The sequence below is a fragment of the Thermobia domestica genome, chromosome 5 (genome assembly GCF_964235325.1).
Source record: "Thermobia domestica chromosome 5, izTheDome1.hap1.1, whole genome shotgun sequence".
NCBI lineage: Eukaryota > Metazoa > Arthropoda > Insecta > Zygentoma > Lepismatidae > Thermobia > Thermobia domestica.
The window spans coordinates 279472657-279500302 of record NC_137458.1 but is presented as its reverse complement, the minus strand read 5'-3'; the positions used below and the strand labels follow the sequence as shown (position 1 = coordinate 279500302).

Below are 27646 nucleotides of genomic sequence, written 5' to 3'. Positions count from 1 at the left end.
TTCAATCAATAAATGTATATATTTTGGTCAGAGAAGTTTCAGTTATCCCTATAGTAAGTTCCAGAGTCGTGATGGGTAGAGTTACATGGAAGAAAGTGAGTTGTACGAGGGATGTTTTTAGGAAGTCGTTGAATCTGTAACTATGAACAGCGGAGAATTATTTTCTAAAACCATTTACTATAGCATTGAAGTGATCAAAATGGGTGTAAGGATGATGTGAAACAAACAAATAGAGTGTAATATTTTATATTATTATTATTATTTGGGAAAATAATATTTTACAACAGACTCAAACGCATAGCGCTTACATGTGACAAGCAAACATCTTTCTCAGTCATTCTTGGATCCACGCAATCCATTTAATAAATGGCGGTAGAGATGGCAGCGGGGGCAGCCAAAGCTGGGGCGGCTACAGCGTAGGGAGAAGCGGCTACAGCGTAGGGAGAAGCGGCTACAGCGTAGGGAGCAGCGGCAATAGCAGCTGGGGCAGCAAGTCGAACAGCAGCTGGAGCAGCAGCTACAGTAGCAACAGCTGGAGCGGCAGCAACAACAGCTGGAGCGGTGTTGACGACAGCCCTAACACCAACAGGGGTGGGAACAGCTACGGGAACACTTCTGTATCTGTATTCAGGCTGTTGAACGGTGATTGGCTGTCTAACAACGTTAACCTGAGTTGGTCCAACTTCTACGCGGGGCAAGAGAGTAGCTGGGAGGGCTGGAGCAGCTGGAGCAGCAGCAACGGCAGCTGGAGCGGCATAAGCGACTGGGGCAGCAGCAACAGCAGCTGGAGCGGCAGCAATTACAGCAGTAGGGGCAGCTGAGGCAGCAGCCAGAAGAGCAGAAAGAACGATCTACGTAAAAAAGAATAAAATTATTAAATAAGAAAATGTTAAGAAGAATAAAAATAACAAATACATTTTTTACACAGGAAACATTAAATTTTTCTTATTGTGACGGGAACAGATAGCCTCCTTGCTGATGGCCCCATTAAGTATTCAACAATCAATTAATCAACACATTAAATTATGTTTTAAATTATAATGTATTATTAATTATTGTAATACAGATATTGCTTTACTTCTATTTAATCCCAATCAGATACGAAATTATTTTTATTCTAGATAGAATAAGGTCATATAAACAGTAACTTTATAATAATATGTTTATAATTTTAAAATTGTTACTTCAATTCAGTATTTTATTCATGATAATATTCGGTTGAGGAAATTTATTATGTATTAATACAACTTCTCATATGACTGCAATGTTTTGCAATATCGTCTGTTATACTTTCTTCATTTTACGATGAATGGGTTTTTCACTTGACTTCCTTCTACTTTTTTTATTTAAAAAAAATAGTGAATAACTTGAAGAAAATCTTCAAAAATCTCTTTGGGGGATTCAAATCGACCTTTCAATCGGAAAATGTGGGAACACATTGTCATTTCGTACCGATTACATTTTAGTGTACAATTTCGTTTTCTTTTTCTTTCTTCAATTTTTCGCAAACAGTTAAGCTGTCTTTTCGATAACGTCAATTTTCATATTGTGATTTTTTTTTATTATATTCTTGTGGTTGGTCTATGCGTTGTTCATTAAAACAACACTCGTAAGGTAAGAGATATGTTAAAGGAAAAAGACCAAACTTTTACTATACAATCTATATTGTTCATTTTACAATATTTTAAGCACTACCCCCCTTAAAGTAGTTCACTCTTTTGTCAATACACTGTTCCCAACGTTTCTTCCATTTTTTCAAAGCCTCCAGGAACGCACTTTCTGGGATGTCGCGTAGGTCTCGTGACACATTGTTCTGAATCTCCTCTATCGTTTGAAAACGACGTCCTTTCAAAGTCATTTTAAGTTTGGGAAACAGGCTAGGTCCAGAGAATAGAGTGGGTGTTTTGCCAGGTAACTGTTGATGAGAAGTGACGCGTGAGCCGACGCAATGTCATGCTGCACCATCCAGGTCTGGTTTTCCCACAATTCAAGCCTCTTCCTGAGCACAGAATACCTCAAACGCGCTAAAAAAAAAAAAAAAAAAATCCTGGTAAATTGTTTCTTTACCATCTGTCCACGTAACACAAATTCATGATGGACATTCCTTTCCAATCAAAGCACAACAACCAATATCACTTTGATCTTTGACCGACTCATACAGTCCTTCCCGTATACTTGTTTAAACAATTGAATTGTCTCTGTAAAATTTTTTCCGAATTTGTAGCAACATTTCAAGAATACACATTGTTCTTCAAACTGTATCACTATTACTTTTTCACTAATTCGACGAACAACTTGTGCATGTACGCACTTCAGCGCCCGTAGATCGGCAACCTAACGGTTATGGCAAAACAAACAACTGGTAAATGGTAATTTGGTGTCTAAATCTACTGTTAGGTGCAGTCAGTAGCCGCAGCGCAGTCCCTATGGTTGATGATGCGCTATTTCAAAAGTTAGGTCTTTTTTTCTTAAAAAAAAAAAAAAAAACACCTCGTATAATTCATAAATTAACAGAGAAATGGTTAAGTACTGTAACCATGTAAGTCTTCTTATTGGCGAAAAAATCCTTTATTTATTTATTTTTAGGAGACCTTTGTCACAAGTAAAGACTGCATTTACTACAATGCTAATCAAGTTCGTACTAGCAATTAGATTTTTTTATTTTATTTTTATTTTTATACTTATTTTATTTTATTTATTTTTGAAAAAAAAATAAATAAGTCAACTTCCCAGCTTTCATGACACAATCTTTTTAATAGACTACTAAATAAACAAGGAAGATTTTTTAAGCTCCTTGTGAAAAATAGAATACATATAGTACACTTGACACTAGTTTAGTCAAAGGGCCGCGGTGACTCAGTGGTAGAGCGTTTACCTCTGGTGTGTTGAGTCTCTGGTTCGATTCCAGTTCCTGTCCAGTGAATTTAATAATGGAGAAACACCGTTTGTGTGAGTTTTCACGGGGTTTTTTGCATTCTCCTTCCACTTTCATCAGCCTACCATTATCATGCATTGCATCATCACCGTCTTCCTTAGCCTCGGTGCATAACTCGAGGACGTTAAACTTTAAAAAAAAATCCATATTAGTCAACTAAGCTCATATTCGAATTATGATAATCAAAAATGTATTTAAGAATGAATAATTATTTGAATTATCTCTCTTTTGTTATATATTTTTGAAACAGAAAGATTATATGAAGAAAGGAATCTACTATAAGATAGGGGTCTGATCTATTACCTCGAAGCTTTGTATTCCTAGCATGATTTACAACCTGCGAACGCGAGTACCAAATAGCTTATAGAAGCGTACGACTAACTATTCGAATAACAAATGACAGAGACATAGTGGCTCAGTGGTAAGATGTTTTCCTCTGGTGCGTGGGATCCTTGGTTCGATCCTGACCAAGTAAGTTTGTGATGGACGACTTTGTGTCTGTGGGTTTTGTCGGGGTACTCCAGTTTCCTCCTACAATATCATTCCACCAATTCTTCCGTCATCATTCACGTGCTTTAATCATCGTCTCTCTTAGCCTAAAGGGCATAATCGTGGGACGTTACACTGAAAGATTTCATTTCATTTCATTTCGAATAACAAATGATCAAGTAAGTTGTTAAGAGCAAACTCGAAATTAATGTTCCACACGAAACGAACCCATTTGCCGTCTCGTTTCGCTTTTTTTTATTTTTTTATTTTTTTATTTTTTTAGATTTCTTCTCGTATCTCGTTTCTCGCAGAATTCTTAGGAGTCTTCATCCCGGCGAAATTAAAATACCGCTAATTTTACAGTAATTATGTGATATCTTCAAATAGATAAAAGATAATTGAAATATGGAACAAGAGCGCCCTAGACAATATTATTTTGCGTGAGGTACCCGTTATCACAAGTCTAGTGGCTTTCCGTTTTCAACTGTTTAGAAACGCGAAAATAAATGCCGATTTTCAAAATGGCTCGAAATCGAAAGCAGATAAGTGAGTCGTGATAACAGTTTCTCACGCAAAATAATATTGTCTAGGGCGCTCTTGTTCCATATTTCAATTATCTTTTATCTATTTGAAGATATCACATAATTACTGTAAAATTAGCGGTATTTTAATTTCGCCGGGATGAAGACTCTTAATCGTCTCGTCTCGATTCTCGAAATTTTTTTTCATCTCGAAATTATTCTTAATTTCACCTGGAATTTACCAGAATTCTTCAGCGTCACGATAGGTGGATCAAAGGTGTAATATAACAATATTTAAACAATATTCATTTGTGAACTATACTGTGTAATGATTTGCGTATCTATACAAGTTGATAAATTCTCGTCATTTTGTTCGTGCAATCACTATATCAATTTATTGCTTTAATAGTATGACTTCTGTAACACTAAAACAGTGTTTGAGTCTACGACTTGCGTGAACTGGTATTGCCCACGAGATTTGAGAAAACTTTCATAATCTATTCATTTATACAGGGTAGTAAAATAAAACACTGATAACTGAAGGAAGTGATAATAGATATAAAATTAAGTAATAAATGACTAATGAATGAGTTGAAAGTGTCACCGTTTCACCGTGAGAGGCGTTCAAAAATCGGCGAAGGTGCTGATATAATGCCGAATATCTCACCCAGGCAGAAAGAGATATCGCTGCCGGTCAAAAGATTACAAAGAAGTTACACTTGGCAAATGCAATTACGTTCCGATGGTAGCGGAGCGGTCACCATGAAATATGGAGATTCCTAAAGGCAGATGAAGAATTCACACACGCATTTCCTATCTGTGGAGATCTCCGTTGCTCAGCGATTGCCTGATTTCAAACTCAAGCGGCAGTAATGATAGGTGAGTGGAAGAAAAAAACGCATCACATGCCAAATTTCATGTAGGCTAAATCCATTTAAAAAAATAGAAGATATCAAACAAAAAAAAAATATTGAGCATATTTTCAAGTTAGGGTAAAATTTACCCGTTCATCCTTGGTCAATTTTAACCCCAAGGGAGAACTTAATTGATAAGTTTCAGAAGGATCTTAATCAAAAGTGGGAAATATTTAAGGCTACGAAAGTTATACTGGAACAGATAGACACACGAGCACTCACGCATGCACATACAAATACATATTGGGGGCACGGTCGTTCAGTGATAGAGCATTCACCTCTGGTGCATGGGGTTCCTGGTTCAATTCCAGTTCGCGCCAAGTGGTCCAGCACGCGCTCAGTGCGTGGGTTTTCTTGGGGTTCTCCCGTTTTCTTCCACTTTCTTCATTCCATCACTTCATTCATTTCTAATCATCACCGTCTCCTTTAGCCTAGCCGACATAATCGTGGGACGTAAAACTAAAAGATTTCATTTTACAAATACATGTTGTATCGAAGAGAAACTCGATCCTATTAATTCACTTCGGTATTTCGAAGACAAACGCGTAGTAACTGAACAACACTTGTGATAGTATTCAAACGTAGCCGATAGAGATGAGGTGAAGATACACATATTGCGAGCACGCAAATTCCCAAAAGATGTGGTTTACTCACCAGCTTGTACATTGTGGCGTGTTTGAACTTGCGTCTGCGTTGAGGACTTCAAGTGTATCTGAAGCTGAGGAGATCTTTGCTTATATACCGTCAAGGATAAAGAAGTACCGGTAAAACTGTGGAAGACAAAATTGGTGCCACGCCCATTCAAGAAGTGAGAGGTTTAAAAAAAAGCCTAATCAAATGCTGTCTTACCACTTCAAATGCTTTGAAATTCTATATTTGCATTCACAACCTCGCTTCCGAGACCAGGCTTTGACCTTCAGCTAAAATAAATCAATGCACTTACTTATCTTCCCTGTAGGTATAAGACTGAAAACTGTAAATCAAGAATGATTGAATTCTTTCCAAATTTAGATAATTAGCTATCTATTTCGTAGAAAATAAATAGTATCTTTCGTTACTACACTGGAAAATGTAACAGAGTGTTCTAAATTGTGGAGAAATGTGGTAGACTAATGTGTCGAATAGCTAAGTATGAGGCCGTGATGGTTCAGTGGTAGAGTGTTCCCCTCTGGTGCATGGCATTTTTGGTTCAATCCCAGCTCGCGCCGTCAGCTTTGTGTTGGACAAACACCGTGTGCTTGGATTTTCTCGGGGTGCTCCCGTTTCCTCCTACTTTCTTCATGTAACCATTTCATTCATTTCTCATCATCACCGTCTCCTTTAGCTTAGCCGGCATAACCGTAGGACGTAAAACTTAAAGATTTCATTTCATTTATTAATAGATAAGTATGATTTATTTAATAACAAGATGCAATGTCAGATAGTTTGTCTTGTAATAGGAAGTTCCCGGGTTTTATCCCCAGTTCAGCGTTTCTGAAGTCCGTTTTCTTGCAGTTATGTCAATGGTATTGAATTTTATCCCTTTAATAATAGTTTTACATTATATAATGCGTTTTCAATTTTTTATTATATAGACTTATACACATATGCAATACACTTTTCATAATCACAACGTAGTATTTTTTTTTTCATTTTTGAATACTAGTGTACACAGTGCCAGATCTATGAAATATTGTGCCCGGGGCAAAGACGTATATCTGCCCCCGCTTCCTCCCAATTTTGGATCGAAATGGCGCCCCCTACATACTCTCAACCAGCTGCTCCCCAGGGAAAATGCCCCGAATTGACCTCCCTAGATCCGGCCCTGATTGTACACTCATGTCCAAAATGATTGTCACATATGTATCTATAACTGTCTTCTTGTAAGAATATAATTTGATAATGATTTTGCAGGGTACTTGCAGGGTAATACTGATACTATGTGCATAATCGGGAAATGTATGTTTGTGGTAAATTTCATAGGAAAAGAATTATAAATACGAAAATTAGAATGAGTAAAACAAAACGTCGCTAAATGGACAAGAATGTTTTATTTTCGTTTTATTATTCTTATTTACTGCTCTTTTGACACGAAATTTGCCACATGCATGTCTTTGCCAATTATACACATACTAACATTATAAGAATTACCGGGCGAATTCGTTATCAAATTATATTGCTACAACAACATATTTATAGACATGCGACAATAATTTTGGACATGAGTGTACATAGTAATTCTTAACACAATAAATAATCAATTTATATTCTCAAAAAATGCTACTGAAAATAAAATATAAGTGTACTAACACAGAGAAAATTTAATGCTGTTACATAATAAAATTTAATGCTGTTACATAATAAAATTCACATTTGAAATGCTTTTTGAACAAAGGGCTTAGGAAAAAGTAATGAAGTTTCGCAGTTTGTATGATACCAAACTAATAGTAAGTTTGATATCCTTATTCTTGTGATTTGTAATTAATTTCTAGAAGACAGAGCTAATGTAAAAATATTAATAAACATATCAAGACTCAGTAAACATTCAAGAATGACAGTTTGCATTTTTAATTTATTTTATCAACTTTTGATTTGTATAGTCATATAAACATCAGACGTTTTGAGTCGTCACAGATTTACGAGAAATAGTCGCAACCAACTTTGCTCGTCGCAGTTCTCACAAAGAGCAGGTATTGCGCTACACTACGTGGTAGGATCACACTTAAAACAGCGAAGAGTACTAGAAACATAGAGACGAACATTAGTATCCAGCCTTAACAAATTCTAGCGTTGGTGAGCTGCAGGTAAGAATCAGCGACTGAGCTGGAAGAAGTTCACCTGATTTTCTACTTGTAATTCGAGCTACTCATACGACATGTTGGTCAGTTAACTCGGATTTGATCTCATCTTTAGTTGCGGATAGGAGATCCCAACATGAAATAACTTCTCGACTTCGGATTTTTTCTTCAATAAATTTCTTTCTAACTTCAGTCTCAGAACGTTCGAATTTTGCTTTAATATTCTGTAAAATGCAGCGACTATACCTCGGAAATAGGAACGTCTGGTAATTTTACGCAAATGTAAAATGATACGTTGATATTGTTCACAATTATTGATTGGACTACATAACACATCTTTTCAGCAGTGAGGCTATATGAAACCAAATCTACTGCTGCTTAAAGCCGCAATTGAGCCACTTCTCATGTTTATATCTGAGGCAAATACATCCGCCGATAATTGAACCCGGGACAACATGGTTGAATATTTCGTGTGTTCGTGATCCTTTGAATTTACTCTTTTTATTACTTCTTAACATATTTGTCCAAATTTGGAAGCTACCTCTGGAGATTTCTGATAGGGCATCTTAATTAAAATACAAATTTGTATGTTTCATATCATTTGGTTACTCATGGAGCCGTTAGCCTCTTTTCAAGCTCTTAATAGACCTATCTTCTTTAGCCTAAATTTTACACGCTGTGGATGTTTAACTTGACTCGTTAAGGGCCCGTAGTTACACTTTGTAAATACTTGAAAAGCATTTCTTTCGAGCAGTGGTTATAAAGTGAGTTTCTGGCACATACAGATAATTTGTTGTAGAGCATATATTGTGGTATTTACTTTTGTGGTAACTTTACAACTATGGCTGTAACTGTTAGAAACATATATGTGACTATTAGAAGTATGTGTGTCACCGTTAGAAGATGAAGAACAATAGATACAATTTGCTCTACAGAATAAAAAGATGCCAATTATTGTTGGCAACGAACAATATATTTTTAGCGCCACAAAAATTCGTTGTCGATTTTTAGCATCACAAAAATTCGTTGTCACTTTTCAGCGTCACAAAAATTTGATGTCAATTTTTTAGTGCCATAAAAATTTGTTGACACTTTTTTTCGCGCCATAAAAATTCGTTGACAATTATTAGCGGCATAAAAATTCGTTGACACACTCTTTTATCGCCACATAAATTCGTTGACTTTTTGTTTTAGGGCCACAAAAATTCGATGACAATTTTTAACACCACAAAAATTCGCTGGCACTTTTTATAACCACAAAATTCGTTGACACTTTTTTAGTACCACAAAAGTTCGTTGACATTTTTAGCGCCATAAAAATTTGTAGACACTTTTTTTAGCGCCACAAAAGTTCGTTGTCATTTTATTCAGCTTAATGTGAACTGACGATTGGTATATATGTATTATCTTTGTACGTACAATATTATAGTCAAAGAGAACTTAAAGCTTAAAAATTAATGATTATTTTGGGCTAAACCTCATTGGCAATGCTGTGTTCTTTAATCCTGCTACTGACACTTTGAAGAGCTTTATGATGAAATATTTCAGTATCAATTTCACCTCAATAAGGGACATGGTTTTTGTACAGTATCATTTTTTTTTTTTTTAAATTTGCAAATGAATTCAATTTCTCCAAAATTATGCATGAGCCAACACACTTACATATCTCATTTTGATCAGTTCAGTAAAATCTAACAATTAGTATACTACACTAGCGGATCCAAAAGGGTCGTTTGAAGGGGCGTATCGTCGAATAATAAAAGCTTAGTGTCTCTGCAACCTCTTCTATCTCTTTTCATGGATCTGCTTCGGTGATCAACTTTAAATTGAGTCATCAGGAACCGAAAGACTTTCGTGGCCTTTCTTATCCTCCAATCATGTCACCACGACAAAATTTTCAAATCCAAACTTCCATTCAATGTTTGTTCACATTGCCTTAATTTTAATCCTTACTTTCATTAATATTTCAAATTTTTTTGGGCTCCTCTGTCACGAATTTAAATACAACGAAGTAGATTTTTTGCGAAAATCGTGTTTTGATTTCCTATCCTCTCAGGTATGAAACTAGACTAAAGCACAAAAATATTTCCTACGACATATATACTATGGAGTCTCTTTAATTCGAAGTCCAAGGGGACACGAAAAAATTCAGATAAAATCTGCTCGCCATGTAATTTTATAACAAATTGACGAGTGTCTATTTGCTTTATTTCATGGTTCTTTCATATTCACTTTCAAATTGTCGTCGACAGTTGCTATCTAATAAGGTTGATGCGTTTATTGCTTCTAGTACACAATCACTTAGAAAAAGAAGCAACAAATGCATCAAATGTGGGAGATGAATTTAGAACACCTAAATGGCGAATGCCTAGTAGAGCTTGTGCTTTTAGGGTATCTGAAACAATATGTACCTAAAGGACGTACCTAGAACATGACAGATATATGTCCCAAATGATTGTTAGAGTGAGAAACTGAGATAGGTATATAAATGCTATATTTGTGGTACATAGTTGCAAATATCAATTAGGTGTAACAAGTACCTAAAACTGTAGGTAGCTGAAGTACATACTTAGCATATGAATATCATATGTGCCAAGTGTTGGGTACCTAAAAAAGTAGCTGGGACACGTAAATGGCACATGCCTAGCACATCTTGTGCTGTAGGACATAGATAAAATTCAAGAGAGCTATTAGAAATAATTCTTGAAAGATTAGAATCCTTTTACGATTTGCGTATAAATTCGGCTTTCGGATGTGTAGCATAAAAACTAGAGTGCGAGTTGAGTTTAACATCCCGTTCAGCAACGAGGCTATATGAGACGTGGATCTACTATTAACGTGGAATCCGAACCATATGAGCTCCCGCCGGGAACAGAACCCGGGTCTTCCACGCCATAGGTTACCGCTTAGCCACGAAGGAGCTCTAACTAGAGTGCGAAAAGTACAAACCAACCTGTGCTAGGCGGTAACTAAAAAGCACGAAAGCTATATCTAACTGAAGGGCAGAGCGAAGTTGGTGTGCTCGCGCGGAAGATTGGGAATGCGTCGGAAGGGAGCAGACGCACCTGCGATGGTGGGTATGCGTGCAAGCGAGGGTAGTGGAAAGAAGTGGGCTTTGACAATGATACGAATTCCAATAGCACTTGTCAAGGTTTCATACTAGTAACGCACCAGTTGTAAATATAAAATACAGATTCTGTACACTGTGCAGAAATATGCCGCCGCTAGAAAATAGCATCTAATAGAGCCATTTTTTATATGTTCTCATTTATTTTATCCGTCGTAAAGCACTTGTAATAATTTTGTACTAGTAACCCTACACCTACAAACTTAAAATACAGCTGTATTTGATTCTGTTGCCTGCAGAAATTTGTTCCTTATAAAAGTGTCTTTTCATGCAAAGTATTGAGTTTTGCCTGGCTGTAAATCTTCTGAAATGTGGCTGGCCAAAACTACTCTTTCACCCAACCTCCCTTTTCTACTTTACTCGAAAGTTAGAAAATGTGACTTTTTACCACTATGTTCACCCGAGCCGCTCATATAATAAAATTCATTTTGTTAACGCAAAGGACACTCGTAATAAGACTTGAACAACAAATCAGTAAAATCACATAACTAAAATTCCAGTTCACTGAAAACAAAACAGAAAAATAATTTTTCATAGAAATCAATGGGATTTAAAAAAAATAATAATACAAATGTGGTAGAAACTCAACACTGTTAAGTGCAAATTTCTTGTTAGATTGGAGTTTAGCATCAGCACCGAGGCTATTGTGAACGGGGGGAAGATTTAATGTATGTGATGTGAAAATTAGATAATTAATTAATTTAGTAAAATGCTAATGTGGGAGGAGACATTACACACAAGCTAATAATTACGTTAATTTTGCGTACCCTTTTACTTACAAAGTTTAAAGCAAATGAATTTATGTCAGTCGGTAGAGTTTAAAGTATCGAAAACAAAATTTTGAAAATATAATTGTGAAGATATGCAACATGAAACTCTTGATTATAAGGTACGCGCAGTTTTAACAACCAACCTGAGTTTGAAAATTACTTATTTTAACATACACCATGCCCAGCAGATTTATGGTTTTAATAAAATCCTGGCATTTGGCCTGAAAAGAAAACATAAGGACAGAAAATTTTAACACATACCTGACGGCAAAGCTGGGTGATGAAAAAAGGGAACACTCTCCAATAATTCTGCTTTAATCCTTTTAATGATATTGGTGAGAACTCAAAGTGTGAGAATACATTCTTACAACGCACTTGCGCGCAGAGGACGCGTACCCTATCTAGGGCGCCAAAAGAAGGCGGAGTTATTTATATTCGCACACTATTGTGTCGTCGATTTGCCATGAACACGTTAAATTTCTGTGTGCTGCCAAGCCATTGTGTTCACCGACTTGGTGACTACACTGAGGCAGTGTATGTTCCTAACAAATAGGACACTAAAAACTGTACCTATTTCTTCTTATAACAAAATTTGAAGCTCTTGGGTTACTATTCCAAAACAAGATGGATATAGTGTATAACTATACACACCCAAGCTTCACTCAAACAAAGCAACAGCATAAAAGCAAGCTTTCTTAAAGTTTTTTTTAAGGGCCTCTCTGCCTCGTCAAAAAGCAAATCCCAACGTATTTCAAACTCAACTCCTATGTCCTTCTATATTATCATATGTAAATAGTATCAAAATATCAATGTTTCTTGTATCGTGTTCTATCCTGATGTCTAATATATATGATCAACTCTGTTACACAAACAATATATATACATAAAATACCAACATTAAGTCTACTCCCTCTGCTACATATGTAAATTAATTACAATTAATATAAAAATCGTCCTAATTAAATGCTTAATTATGCGTATTATTATGCAAAAATTTAGTATGCAAATTAAATATTAAAACACTTTAATGTGCTGATTACACTATGAGACATAGACCTATAGCTTAAGGGGAATTCAAACCAACGTAGTGCGTTCAAATTTCAAGATTTTCCATCGAACCCGCCACTCAAGGTACCATAGATGCGCGTTCTAGTTACTAGACCAACAAGGAAGATACCATCGATAAGACGGTTAGGCAATCGAATCGGCACCATGGTAAGTTGGATTGCATAAATTACCTCATGGAGGTACACAGGGCCGGGTCCAGGATTTCTTGAAGAGGGGTGCACCAATAACTACCACTACATTTGATTTATTTTTTAAGTTTTTAAATTCCTTTAGGCATCTGTGGTGTGAATGAGAAATATTACTTTGTTCAGTAAATCCTTTTCCTTCAACCTTCAGAAAATCAACTATTGCTTTTGCAAAACTAAGCTTTCTTTTAAGCCTCAAACGGACATATAACGAACAGACGCATGAAAGTTTCGAAAAGTGTTGCTTTTCACTGCGAGGTTTTCATTTTAGATAGTGTATATTTTCAATGAAGGGGGTACATGTGCTCCGATGCACCCCCCCTAAATCCGGCCCTGGAGGTACACAATGCAATGCCATTTTCAAAACCTATCAACATTGCCACTTGCTAGCCCGGACTCAGTGGCATCATTTAAAATTTTGCTTAGGAGAGGGGGAAATCCGTAGATGTCAGTAGATTTTAAAGTTTTTCATTGGTATATTATTATATTATAAATTAAAATGTATATAAATGTCAAACTAAGGGAGCAATTGCCCACCCAGAGACCCAAATGACATCCCTAGTCGGACTGAATATGAGATTCACAACCATTGTATGCCGCCCGTCTATTTGATTGCAGAATCAACTACAGCTAAATGAAGTGGTACTTAAATAAAAAAAAAAAAAAAAAGCTCCCCACCAGTGACGACTTTAGAGAGGACTAGGGGCGGGAGACCCCCATGTGACATAGCCCGCCCCAAGATATGTTGTAATGTAATGTAGTTCAAATAATATAGAACTGTTATTTTCGGTATACAAATAATAGCTAGCCCTCTAAAAATGTCTTTGCCTCTCCATTTGATTTTCCCCCTACAAGAAATTAAAGCTGGCTTTATCACATCTCCCCTCCCAACAAGACGCCGAAAACTTCCGTTATTTTCACAGAAAAGCCGGTTGCTTATGAAAAAGGAAACTTAATCCTAACAAAGCGTTTTTCTTAGATCTACTCAAAACTATCGTTTCTCGTTTTCTTGACCAGAGAAGACATTTTATTTTAAGATCTCTTTAGTTGTCTTGTGATACTAGGCCAAAAATGAATATTTAGTTTCCATCTAGAAATCAAATTTGATGCCAATCGCAGCATAAGCACGTTCTTTAATCATTCGAGTACATAAAACCAGGGGTAAAACCAAGGGTGCCCATGTTGTGGTTTCCAAGGGGGGCAAGTATAAGCGACATTTCATATATAGTTTCAAATTTTGCTGTAACAATTCTAAAAATTCAATTGAGTTTTCGATATTCCGAAGGACAATTTTTTCAAAGGGGGGACAAGCGCCCAATCTTTCCCTCCTAATGGGCGCCGTTGGATAAAAGTGCGTAGGAACGCGGGGAACGCCGTCTCCCCAGCTCGAAAAAATATGCACGGTGTCCCCGTTTCTAAAAAAATTACAATGGGCAAAAATAGGCAGGAGGAACGGCGTAGTGTCATGCCGCTACCTACCGTCCCCCCTCCTTATCAGATCCAATTTTGCCCTTGCATGAAAATATTTAATTATGAAATAGCGACTCAATAAACTAAATCTACCTTGTTAGAGGAAGCTTATTTGAAGACTTCAAAAGTAATTTAACAACAGTATTACATACTGTATATTATACAACATCCTTTAACGTTATTCTGGGAAGCTTTAAACAGATTATAAATATTTGGTCATTAATAGCTTACACCGGAGGATCCCACAAGTTATAACTAAAAGCTGATTGCCGCATAGCACATCTGATAGAACATAATGAGAAATGGACATGAGCAAAATATAAGGTGCTATGGACCAGAAGGATAGGAGCTAGGGGGCTTCAAAATTTGAATATCAAATATATGAAATTAAGTACGTTTAGAGAAAATATCTTGGAAACCGTTAAAGTAATCAAAACAGAAGTTGCACAATGTAATTAGAACAAAATGCCCTATCGAAAACCACAATCAATGTTGCAATAGATGAAGCAATGTTGCCACAGATGAAGCAATGTTACCAACTCAGCATAAAATATTTTACTTGAAATAGCACTTATACAAGTGTGCACAGATTTAAAATGCACTATTATCACTAAACATAACAGTGAAGTGTAGTGGTACAGTGTTGCACACTATTGGAGCTACATGTACTGAAAATGTGCAATAGAGAAGTCTGATATGTGACAGCAAGGGTTAATAAAGGAATGCATTAGAAACAATTGAGGATTTTGCGTTATACTTCTGAAGCACCGGTGAATAAGTAGACAACTCGCGAATACAAAATGATACAAGCGAGGAAAGAAATACGTGTTTTCTAATTCTGTAAACTGGTTCTCGATTATCTTATCAATATTTGGAAGAGTAATTTCTTGGTTTCTGTCTTTCGTGTTGAGTGACATATTCTTTTATTTCCTCTCCTACATACCATATGATTATGTTTGTACACTGTAATATTACCATATTCACATTGAAAATATTTTATTACTACCTCATTTCAATTTTTAGTCGGCCAGGATAGCCGTGTGGTCTCGAAGGCTAGACAACCGACATATTAGGCATCGCGGGTTCCAATCCCGCCTCGGACATAATTTTGTTGTACTTTTGACCTTACATTTCATTGTAATATTTCTCTTTCATAGTGATTCGGATCCCACTTTACCCTCCTATATAGCTTCGGAGCTGACACAGGACGTAAAAATGGCATCACTCAATTTTGTTTTTCAAATACATCAATATTTTGTGACACTGCTGACTTTTTGCTATGTTATACTATCTGTGTTATGCATTTGAACTAAATTCATAATATGAGACCCAGATTCTTTTATTACCATCTGTTGCCAAATAGCAGACTTCTCCATTGTACATTTTCAGCACACGTAGCTCCAATACTGTGCAACACTGTACCACTACACTTCACTGTTATCTTTAGTGATAATAGTGCATTTTAAATCTGTGCACACTTGTATATGGTGCTTTTTCAAACAAAATATTTTTATGCTGAGTTGGCAACACTGCTTCATCTATGGCAGCACTGTGGTTTTCGATAGGGCATTTTGTTCTCATTATATTGTGCAACTTTTGTTTTGGTTGCTTTAACGGTTTTCAAGATATTTACTTTAAACGTACTTAATTTCATGATATAATATTTTTGATATTTAAATTTTGAATCCCCGTAGCTCCTATCCTTTTGGTCCATAGCACCTTAAATGTTGCTCATGTTCATTTCTCATGATACTCTATCAGATGTGCTATGTGGCAATCAGATTTTAGCGACAACTTGTGGGACCCTCCCGTGTTAGATTTGAAATACGAATATTGTACAATTTGATGTATAAAAGATTTATATTTGATTCTAGTGGTATAGGTTGATTTTTTTTTTTAAATCAAATAGGATTATTGCATAAGTGAATATGAAATGGCATTTACCAATCAAATAAACTTTTTCTACTGTATAAGACTGTAGGCGTTACTAAAGATGCATCAACACGTATCTATCTTTTGCAGACAAATGTTTAGTATATTTTATGAAAAGTTTTCAGTTGATAAATTTTCAATTTTACACAGATTAATGTATCACACTAATCAGTTAAGCGCGGGTGTGGAATGTGAACTGTACTTAAACCCCTCTGTTTAATAATACTGCATCAAGAAATCAAGGTCCTAAATTCAGTTAACTGTTGTGGATCGACAACTCGTGACATAACGTGGCAAAATGTTTGTCCTTGGTTAAGTAAGAGAGAATCAGTGATAGTAGGCGGTCAAAGGAAAGTGGTCTTAATCCCTGATGGAAATATTTTGGAGTAGTCCCTATATTGAACAACACATGATTATGAATTGTTGGATACAGTGAGGTTAAAGAATGTACAGCATTTCTATCAAACTGTAATTTAATTAAGCTACTGTAATTTGATTAATGGGGACAACAGATTCTCAGTGGTAAAAGGCTTATCTCTGTGCATCAGGCCCCTGGTTCGATCCCCGACCAAGTAAGTTTATGGTGGACAACATTGTGTCCATTGGTTTTCTTGAGGTACTCCATTTTCCTCTCACATTCTTATTCCACCAATTTTTCCATCATCATTCACTTGTTTTAATCATCTTCTCCCTTAACCTAAAGGGCATAATCGTGGGACGTTAAACTGAAAGATATTGAATTTCATCAAGTGTATAGTATACGGTTATACAGGGAGATCCGTAATCGAATAGTTAGAGAGCTGCATTCATGCTCGCGTGATCCCGAGTTCGATTCCCGGCCAGGGTACCACAATTTTCAGTGTCATGAGGCAAACTGGGGAGCCATGTAAATAAAAGACTTGACAGCAACTTGGTCCAAAACGCTTGTTAGAGAGAGTAGTGCAACGCACTGACCACGTGTTCGTCAATAGATTTGACGGAGTTATACCAGTCGGTAAAGATGCCGTTGGAGCAGAATCGAGTCCGCGAAAGACAGTTATGCCGGTGGTTAGTTAATTATAGGGTTATTCAAAAAGGTTTTCCCGATTACAAACATTGATAGCTCACGTTTATTAACACACACATACATGAAAGTGATATCAAAGGAAATGGAAACTCAAAAAGTTTTGTTTCATTACACACCTATCATTTTACAGATCACAGGTGTTCAATATGAAGCCCTTTTATAGGTGGATACACATCAAGCCTGTAGTTCCACAATGGTTACATACCATTATAATTCCGTCAAACCATCATGTCTTTCTTGTACTGTTTGATCTAGAGAAAGCGTTTGACAAAGTTTGGCACTGAGCACTTATCTATAAACTAATACAATTCCGTTTTCCAGTCACGTATATTAGTTGGATTTACAACTTCTTAGTAGGCCGTCTCTCCTATTTTTCCATGAATAACTGTCTATCATACCCTATTTTTTGCTCTTCGGAGTAACTCAAGGATCGGCTTTGTCGCCACTTCTCTACATTCTCTATGTTGCAGAGATGCCTCCACTCTCAGATAAAGTCCATCTTTTTCAATACGCCGATGATACTGCTTTCCTCGCCTTGGGATCAACTATTCAATCGATAAACATATCTCAGCAGACAGCAATTGACAATTTCCTCCGCTGGTGTTATAAATGGCAACTCTCAATTAATGCCACCAAAACACAAGTTATTGTGTTCATTCTATCTAAGAAAACCTCACGAGTTCGTCGAAATCCCAACTGCCTTACACTTCACGTCAATCACGCACCTATACAGGCACGCTCAACAGTGACCTACCTGGACATTACCTTCGATAAACATCTAACATGAAAACCTCATCTTCAAACAATCACCACCAAGGCCTACAATAGAGTAAATCTCTTAAAGAGGTTAACCGGAACATCTTGAACTTGAAACCTACTACAGTGTTGAATACCTACAAAGCTTTCCTAGGACCTACTCTAATATATGATCACACTGCATGGATTGCTGCTACACGCTCTTTCTACGAAAGCTTCTAGTCTTAGAGAGACATGCACTACATGTTGCATTTCGAATCAAGTTACCTAGCCCAACAGCAGAGTTGTATCACCGTATTGAGTTTCCATCTATCCAGTTTCATCTCGAAAAATTACGTCTCACCTACATACGCAATCGTTATCAAGCGCACCATCCTCTACTTCTGACAACTGTGGCACTCCATCCATGGCCTTTTCGATATTTCCATCCACCGCTATCACTCCTATATACTCTGTACTGCTACACACTACCTCCTGATGCCCTAGATCTGGAATTAGTTGCAGACTATCAAATTCATGACCATCTTCCGCTCATCTTTCCATCCTATGTTGCACAATAAATTCATTCATAATTAACATGGGCTCCCATTATCTTCAGCAATGCCTAGAGTAGCCCCTAGGCGAGAAGATAACTTCATTCGTCAACTAACTTTTTCGCTGTTTTGTGGTGGATCATGCACCTAGCCTCATTTATCGTCCTCATCTCCAAAGCATATAAACTTATATAATGACAACTACGTTACATCTTATTTACTCATTCTCTATGTTCAGACTTACGTTAATGTACATAATGTAATTCCTTTGTCACACTTATCCTGCCTGATGTTAAGATCCGCAAAGTTCCTTAAGTCTTTGATAATTGTAACAAGATTTAATAAAGAACTCTGAGACCCTCTCAAAGTCGCCCACATCTACTATTCCCATACTTCAGTATCCTAAGAGAGGGCGTAACCCTCTAACAGAGTTCTAGCCGGAACGGCTAGTCACTTACGAAAAAAGCCTGTTGTCGAATTTCTATCAAACACATTGTAATATTTCACGATCAGCGGATGTAACCTCTCTGAAATGCGCACTCGAAAATCATTTAAGGTGACGGACGAACTTTTTCTTTGACAAAAACTTTACAGAAAGAAGTCGCACTGGATAAAGTCAGTGGAACCTGGAGGCCAAGAAAGAAGCATTTAATCGGCATGACCAGCAAGTTCAATACAATTGTTTGGTAATCTTCTGTTCAGCTAACTTCTGACGTTTTTGTGAAAATGTGGTGGTGTCCCGTCCTGCTGAAAAATGAAATTCTCCTGTTCCTTTTCTCGCTACTGAAAAAGCCATGTCTACGTACGAAAACCCTGTAACAGTATCCCCGTTGAAGAAGAAAGAGTAGTACAATTCCTCTTGGCTGACAGCACAAAACACATTCGTCTTGAGGAAATTGCGAATATGCTCCTCATACACACGAGAATTTTCGAAACCCTCGATTTGCAAAATTTTGTTTCTTCACTTTATCCGAACAGTGGAAAGTGGTTTTGTCAAAGAACATTAATGTTGTCACGAAACAGTTAATTTCCATTAGTGTTTTCACGCTGTGACCCACAGAAAATATTTTGTCTTTGTCACTAGGTTTCAAGGCCTGCTACAATTTCAATCGGTACTAGTAAAATTTTAGACTTACGAATAGCCCTGTACACTGTCGGCTACATTATGTGCAATTTTCGACTTTCGCTTACAGATACATCTTTCTGCCTTAAAATCGATGTACCACTTATGAATAAGTGGTATCCTTTAGTTATCTTACAAGTATTGGTCAAGATAATGGAAACACTTCTGAAAGTCGGAACATCTAGTTTTAATACGGTGTTGATTCACCTTTAGCATGCAATACAGCTTGAATTGTGGGTAGAATATACCGATACAAGTCCTCAATAGTAGTATATGGAATTAAAAGTCATTCTTCTTGCAGCACAGTCTCTGGCTCAGGTATAAACGAAGTAGGTGGAAATCAACGCCGAGTCCTACTTCCCAAAACAGCCCACAAAGGCTCGATTATATTCAAGTTTAGAAACTGTGGGGACAGGGAAAGTAACGAACCTCATCAGCAGCATGAGGACTAGCGTTGTAAATGGAGGCATTATCATCCTGCAATACAGCGTTCCTGTCTGGAAATAAAGTTTAGGTGGCTCTGGTTACCCAAGAGTTCTCTATAAATACTGTTCCTATGACTCGACTGTGCAGTGTGAGGAAGGGGCTGCCGAATGACATGATTTGGTGACCCCAGGTCACAATATAGCCGCCATCGTGTTTGACAGTCGGGCGGAAGCAGTTCACATCTGCATCGCGTATAGGTGTTCGACAGACAAACACGCGGTCAGTGATCGCAAAGAGGATAGAAATAACAAAAATGGCACGTTGCCAGTCCACCTATGTCCAGTTTTTATGGGCATTGCACCATGTATGTCGCCTTTGCGCATTCATATCGTTTGCTAGGGGCTTGACAATTGAAGCGCGTCCATGGATACCCATTTTATGCAGTTTCGGATGATACTGGAATATTTAGATGTGAATTAAGTTCTGTAATCTCCTTCTCGGCCGTTGTTTTCATCAGCCTTGTCATAATACATTTTAAGGCACAGAAGTTCCTATTCTGCTCCTTCAACTACTACTGGGCTTTCCCGACCCTATTTTATCGTGTATTATGTATGTGGGTATATCTTTCAGGATGTGTCTTATGTTACACCACATAACACGAATGTTTTACTCACTGATGCTTCAACTAGACAGGCATCAACAATTGGACCTGTTTCAAGGACCGTCAGGTTAGACATGCTAGTCATTTACTACACCTGTACAATGTCCACAACCACATTGCCTCAATCGACTAGTAGAGCACGGTTCATGGTCCACTTGCTATAAACAAGAAACAATTGAGTTCGGGGGTACTCAGTGGAAAAATGTCCCAATTTTGAAAAGTATTTCCATTTTATATATATAGGGTAAACCAAAAGCAAGTGGACAGTAGGTGGAATACGGTTTGTATTGAAGTTATATTATAACAGTGGTATTTAAGTTACAGTATATTAAATTTTAAAAGAGGGCGCCGTGGCTCAGTGGTAGAGCGTTCACCTCCGGTGCTTGCGGTCCCGGGTTCGATCCCAGCTCGCGCCATGTGGATTTTGTGGTGGACAAAAACTTTGCTCGCGGGTTTTCTCGGGGTTTTCCCGTTTCCTCCCACTTTCACCATTTCACTCATCTCTCATCATCAGAGTCTCCTTTAGCCTAACCGGCATAACCGTGGGACGTAAAACTCAAAGATTTCATTTAAATTTTAAAATTAAATTTATTTAAATTGAATATTTTTTTCTTTTCAGACAATTCACAAAACTCTCAACGGAAATAGTTTAAATGCTGATGAAAGAAAACGGGTGTTAAAAGAGTTGGAAATCACAAAAAGTGCTGAAATCATTAGATGAAAATGACTTACTTCAAAGACACAAGTCATGTACCTCATCCGTGACAAATTTGACACCACTATTATACTGCCAGTGTGCCTCGAATGAAAAGTGTACCTATACTTTCTAATTTAATAAAAGTAATGTTCCTCATCGAGAAATATTTTTTTTTAAATCGATTTAGTGTTCAAAGAATATGTACCATATTCTCCCTTAAACCCTCTATTCAAACCGGAAGTGACACATTTAACTACTTCTGATTTAAACATTGCTCGCTATAAAACTTAAAAAACGTAATAGATAGCAAGAAACTGCTTTTAGTTAATAAAATTAAGTGGCCCAAAAATATATATTTCATCTCCACTTTAATCTTTATACTAAAATCGGAAGTTTTAGAAATCAACTACTTCCGATTTGAGCGTTAATCATTATAAACTAAAAAAGGTACTAGATAGCGAGAAGCGCTTTTCTACAATCGATTAAGCGTTCCAAAACTGTATTCCATCTCCACTTTAATCTCTCTACTAAAAGAGTAAGTGGTGAAAATGTACTACGATTTCCGGTTTCAATAATAATTGAGCAAATATCACACCATAAAAACCAAACTCCTTCCCATGGTATACATCATCCTGCTACTTGTTATATAATAGATTATGATGATGAAGTGAAGATTTATTTAATATTCGTGGCTACAGTAATTGAGTAATTTGATGTAAGGATCATTCTTGTGAATACTGACGGTTTCACGGGGAGGGTGGCGGGGACAATCTCCCTTTCCGTCAAGGCTAGCTTTCTATATGCTTATATTTAAAGGTGTTTCAAAACAACACCGACAACATTTGGGAGGTGATTCCTGACACCAAGATAAGACAAAAACTATAGACCAATCTGGGTACACAAATGCTTCCTTTCGGAGTTAAAGGCTGTCGAAAACATTAAAAAAATGAACTTTAAAGGAAGCGGTTGTTTAAAGGTCCATAGCTCCAACACTATGGGACCTACCGTAGTCGAGTCAAGATTTCACTTAGGAACTGATAGGCTACGTGAACTATCCAAAAATACATGTTTCAGAATTTTAATGTACTCACGCAACAATTTTTATGGACGGAGTTTGGCTACAGACATATAATTTGAAGTACTCACTAACTACCTCTATAAAAATAGTTGCGGAAACAGGATTCTGAAATTTGGATATTTCGATAGGGCACATACCAGTTCCTAAGTGGAGTCTTAACCCGACTACGGTAGGTCCCATAGTTTTGGAGCTATGGACCCTGAAAGTTCTTTTTTTATGTTTTCGGCAGCTTATAACTCCGAAAGGAAGCATTTGTGCACCCAGGTTGGTCTATACTTTTTGTCTTATCTTTGTGTCAGGAATCACCTCACAAACGTTGTCGGTGTTGTTTTGAAACACCCTGTATAACATTCCATTACTTCATACTAATTTGCGGGGCATGGTGGCTCAGTGGTAACCCATATAAATACCTGGACCCCTCACTGTTATAATTCCATTACTTGGGGTCCAGGTACTTATGTGGATGACTGTAGGATCTGTTGGTCCTTGGTTTGATCCCCGCCTAAGTAAGTTTGTGCCGTACAACATAATATACGTAGGTTTCCTCGGGGTACTCCCACTCGGGGTACTTCCGGGTCTTATTCCACCCATTCTTCCATCATCACTCACTTGCCAAATCATAGTATCCCTTATCCTAAAAGGCATAATCTCTGATGTTAAACTGAGATATTTTGCTTTATACTGCTTTCATGTTAAAGATGTATTTCAAGCCTACTAATCGTCCACAAGACAATCTAACCCCCCCCCCCCCAAACGGCCCTTCTGGATCTGCCACTGCTTGTGAATCAGTTTTCCTAAGAAAATACCTAAGCAGAGTTATTACCGGTTGGTGTATATTAAATTGTTTTTTTTTGTGAGGAATGATGTGACCTTCGTCTAACTGACAATTCTGGAATGTAATGACCTTGGCTTCGTGAACAACCTTGCCCAGGTGACTCTACTACAAAGAGAAACAACCGTATCCAGTAGCTAAAAAAGTGGGAGTGTCCGCCGGTTTTTATACTAACCGGAGGCGGAAAGATCAAGGAAGAAAATAATATTGGATTAACAGGTAACTGTGTACTTTTATTAATAAACGTTCTTTGCTGATTACACGAGAATAGTCAACAGCTGAAGAAACACTTGATTGCTCCTGTTCAATTACTGTGGAATTTAAGATTATTTTATGGAATTTAAACGTTTTTTAAACAGTCGTTTTTAACACCTAGTATTATTATTGCCGCCTGAGCATGTGACACTGGGTTCAAGCCCAGATAGAGTAACATGTGATTCTGAATCCACATTAACTATGTTACAGGTATATTATTCTATGTTACAGACACAGAATCGGTGATGAAAGGGTAATTTAAAATTTCAACTCGCCAAACCAATTATTTATTTTAAAAAAATCATTATTTGTGTATTATTATTATTATTATTGTTATTATTATAACAGGCATCGGAGCGAGTTTCTTTTTCATCTAAAAGTATTTTTTTTTTTGGTCAAAGTTTCTATCAGTCTCTATTTTTGAAACATTAGTCTACTAATTCTCTCTTTTTTTTATCCTTACTCAGTCATTTGTTTGGATTGTGGCCAATGTACTAGAAAATGTCAGTAATTAAATAAAAGAAAATAATAATGATGACGAATAGAAAACGACATAAATATAAGGTAATAAATATAGTCAGTGTTTGTGTGTTTGTGTGCGAGGTTGGAGAGATTTCTGTCTTCCTAGAAGGAGGTTGCCAGGGAGACCCTTCTGTGTTTGTCTTACTTTATATATATATATATATATATATATATATATATATATATATATATATATATATATATATATATATATATATATATATATATATATAATTACAAGGGAATTTGCAACAGGTTACCACCTCTCTTTATTTAACAGGGTTGCCATCGATCTGGTAAACCGGGAAAGTGAGTGCATTCATCTAACTCAAAAGTCATAAGATTTGATCATAGTCATAGAAATCTTTAAAAACCTGGGAAAGTAAAAGAATTTTAAGTATGGATTTATGCTTCTCAAATCCAGTTTCTAAACCTTTATTTCGCTACAGCAGACTTTTTTTAAGATTCTGACTTAAAAATAGTGTTACGGATTAACGACTATATAAATGTCCATGCAGAGACAACCCGTAGCAAGAGGAAAATATAGATGCCTTATTACATTATATCGGAAATTTATAAATCATGATCTGGAAAAGTAAGAGAATTCGTACTTGCAAAATAGTGGAAATCCTCATGTAATTAGTTGTAAATTGAGGTAATATAAGAACTAGACATACCTTTCGCTATGTCGTAGTGTAAATTCGAACATGATCTCATTGTAGCCTTTGATTCGAGAATTTCTTCTCTACAGTGATGTATCGTATTTCGTAAGTTTCAATTAACTGATGGATACGAGCAAAAAAATCCATATCTTCGGCCTTTATGAGTAAACAAATAAAGTACACCTATCGAGTCTCTGTGACTACGCAGTGATACACAAGTCTCACATATAAGTACAAGCCAGGGACAAAAACGTCGGACACTCCTCGTATAAGTTATACGGGAGTGCCCGACTTTTTGTCCCTGATTGTACAGTACATGTATATATTGCCTGAAAGAACGACGACATCCACATGATATTATTGAACAGAAGTGAGGAAATCACTTCGCTTTCAGAATATTTTGTTTCAAGTGCCGCTGAATGTGTTAAACGTATAAATTTTGCACATTTTTAAACAATTGAACACTGTATCCTAAACGATTAGTAAGGGGGCTTACGAAACAATTAACTCTTTGCTACTCTTAAAATGGCGGATCTATTCCATGTATGCGAGTTCGATACCATCAAGATTTCCCTGTTAGGGCATATCTAGTTCTTATATTCTACCTCAATGAAGTTGTAACAAGTAGAAACATTCTAAAACGGCCCTTTCGTTGGCATATTTTATACGTTCTGTTTCCATCTTTTGATATCCGTTCCGTGCACATTATCTAATGTATAAAAAAAACCCTCACAATCATGTATGTACATTTAACCTGCGTGAGGTTGATTCCTAAAAAATTCAGTTCAGATTTTATATTTTAGTGTTTATTGAAGTCTAACCCGTGTTTTTGTGATGAATTGTGGTTTTTACGTTAGAGAAATTCCAGGAACGGATGCCAATAGATACTATAATAATTCATGTATTTGCAGGTGTGTCGTGAATGAACAGTGTAAAACACCATGGGGAAGTGTAAATACAGGAATGATTGGCTTCACAAGAAAGATAGCAATGGTTACCGAATATCTTCTTGGACAGAAAAACACATTGAATATGATGTGTTTTGTAAACTATGTACGTGTGTTGTGAATGTTTCAAACTAAAGATTTCATTCAGTTTTACGATTCTGAAGAAACAAAACATTAAAAAACTATGTACTGATATTCTTGGAGGAAACCAGTTAGTCTTAACATGCACACTTGTTCCATTAGGTTCTGACAGTCTTCAATCCTCTCAAACTAGCAGTAAGCTTCCAGAGTCCACAACAGAGCACAGCAAGTGTGCATCAACTGCGCGTATTTACAGTGTCAAGGACAGTGCTACGGTGGCAGAATTGATATCGACAATCAGTGGCGTATTTACGATTTTGTTTCGGGGGCTTTTCTAACTTTCGGGGGGCTTTGCCTGAAAATGTGAAAATTCTGCACGATATTTCATATACTTTACTATAGTAAGTAAGATTTTGGGGGGCCTTAAGCCCGGAAGCTTCCCTAAATACGCCACTGTGGACAATGAAAAACATTTGTAGCAATTACTCAGCCTATTTATGTACAGATATCAAAGCTACATTTGAAAGAATATTTCCAGGAGGATTGCCTGATAGTTTTTTCCATTAGCCCTAAAAAGATGCACTATTTGACAATGGATGCTCTTGGTGTGTATTTCTACGAAGAAATAGTGGGAGATATTGGCTCGGTGCCATACACTATTTCTTATGATGAAACTACAAATGTTGATGACAAGAATGAGCTGCAAGTTACCGTTAGAGACTTTCTCCACTGGAGAAACTGATGCAGTTACTCTTCATAATTTGATAAGCAAGACAATTAGCAATGCCAATTTGTCTCTAACCAGAATGCAAATGATTGGTTCTAATGGCCCCAATGTTAACAAGAAGTTTTTAAAGTTGTTTAATGAGGAACTTATAGAACTTCGTCAAAAAGGTTTGGTAGATATTGGCACATGTCCTATTCACATAGTCCACAGTGCTTTCCTAAACGATTCATACATTTGGGGAAGATGCAATGGCACTAGTGATTAGTTTTTATAATTACTTTCATGGATGGCCTTCATGTTGGGAAGAGTACGAGACTATTCAACTGGAGCTGAATCTGCCTTCGCACAGGTTTCTGAAACACACAACCACCAGATGGTTATTGGACAAGCAATTTGTGAGGAAAATTGTAGATCTACTCAAGAAGCCTGGGATATTAGCTCAGTTGCACTTTACATTGTCTTCTGCCAAGTTATATCATAAGTAATTTACACATTGTTTTCAGAGTGAAATTTCGCTGGTTCATATTTTATATGCAGAGTTATTAGACGTCATTGGAACTATCGCAAGCAGAGTGTTTAAATGTGCTGTTGTTAATGAAGTGAAGTCAGCGTCATATGATTGGACCAATTGTAGGTTGTTTGAATTCGATAATTTACTGTCTTTGAAACAAATTGTCATTTCAGAGGAAACAAGAAAAGAACTAACTAAACTACCAGAAGTGGATACTCACTAGTTCTTGAAGAGTGTACAAGCACATTAAATTTCTGGTGGTAAACATTTCGTGCAAAATACAATGACTTATTCTGTTCACATTAAACGAGCACTTGCATTTCTCAATCCTGAGGCTAGAAAATCACAAAGTACTGTAGATACATCAGAACTGTAGCAAGAGCACTATCTGTAGCTGTGCCAGATAATCAACTTGTTGCCGAATGGAAATGTCTGCAGCTTGAGCATGAACCTGCTGGAAGTGAAATTACTTCTTCATGTATTGACAGTTGCTGGGCTCTTTTTATGGGCCTTAAAAAGGTGGATGATTCACCAAAATTTCCTCTAGTAAGTAAAGTAATAAAAGCTGCAGTCTTCCTGTC

General features: G+C 36.8%; 1 protein-coding gene across 1 annotated transcript; it reads right to left on the bottom strand.

The window, feature by feature from the left end:
• Positions 1–237: 237 nt before the first annotated feature.
• On the bottom strand, positions 238–5624 carry LOC145686657 (uncharacterized). The gene is made up of 2 exons (XM_081760147.1): positions 5514–5624; positions 238–851 (listed from the first exon to the last, which is right to left on the bottom strand). The coding sequence occupies exons 1-2, from the start codon at positions 5523–5525 to the stop codon at positions 360–362; spliced, it is 504 nt and encodes a 167-aa protein (XP_081616273.1). The 5' UTR covers positions 5526–5624; the 3' UTR covers positions 238–359.
• Between the last annotated feature and the right edge of the window lie 22022 nt (positions 5625–27646).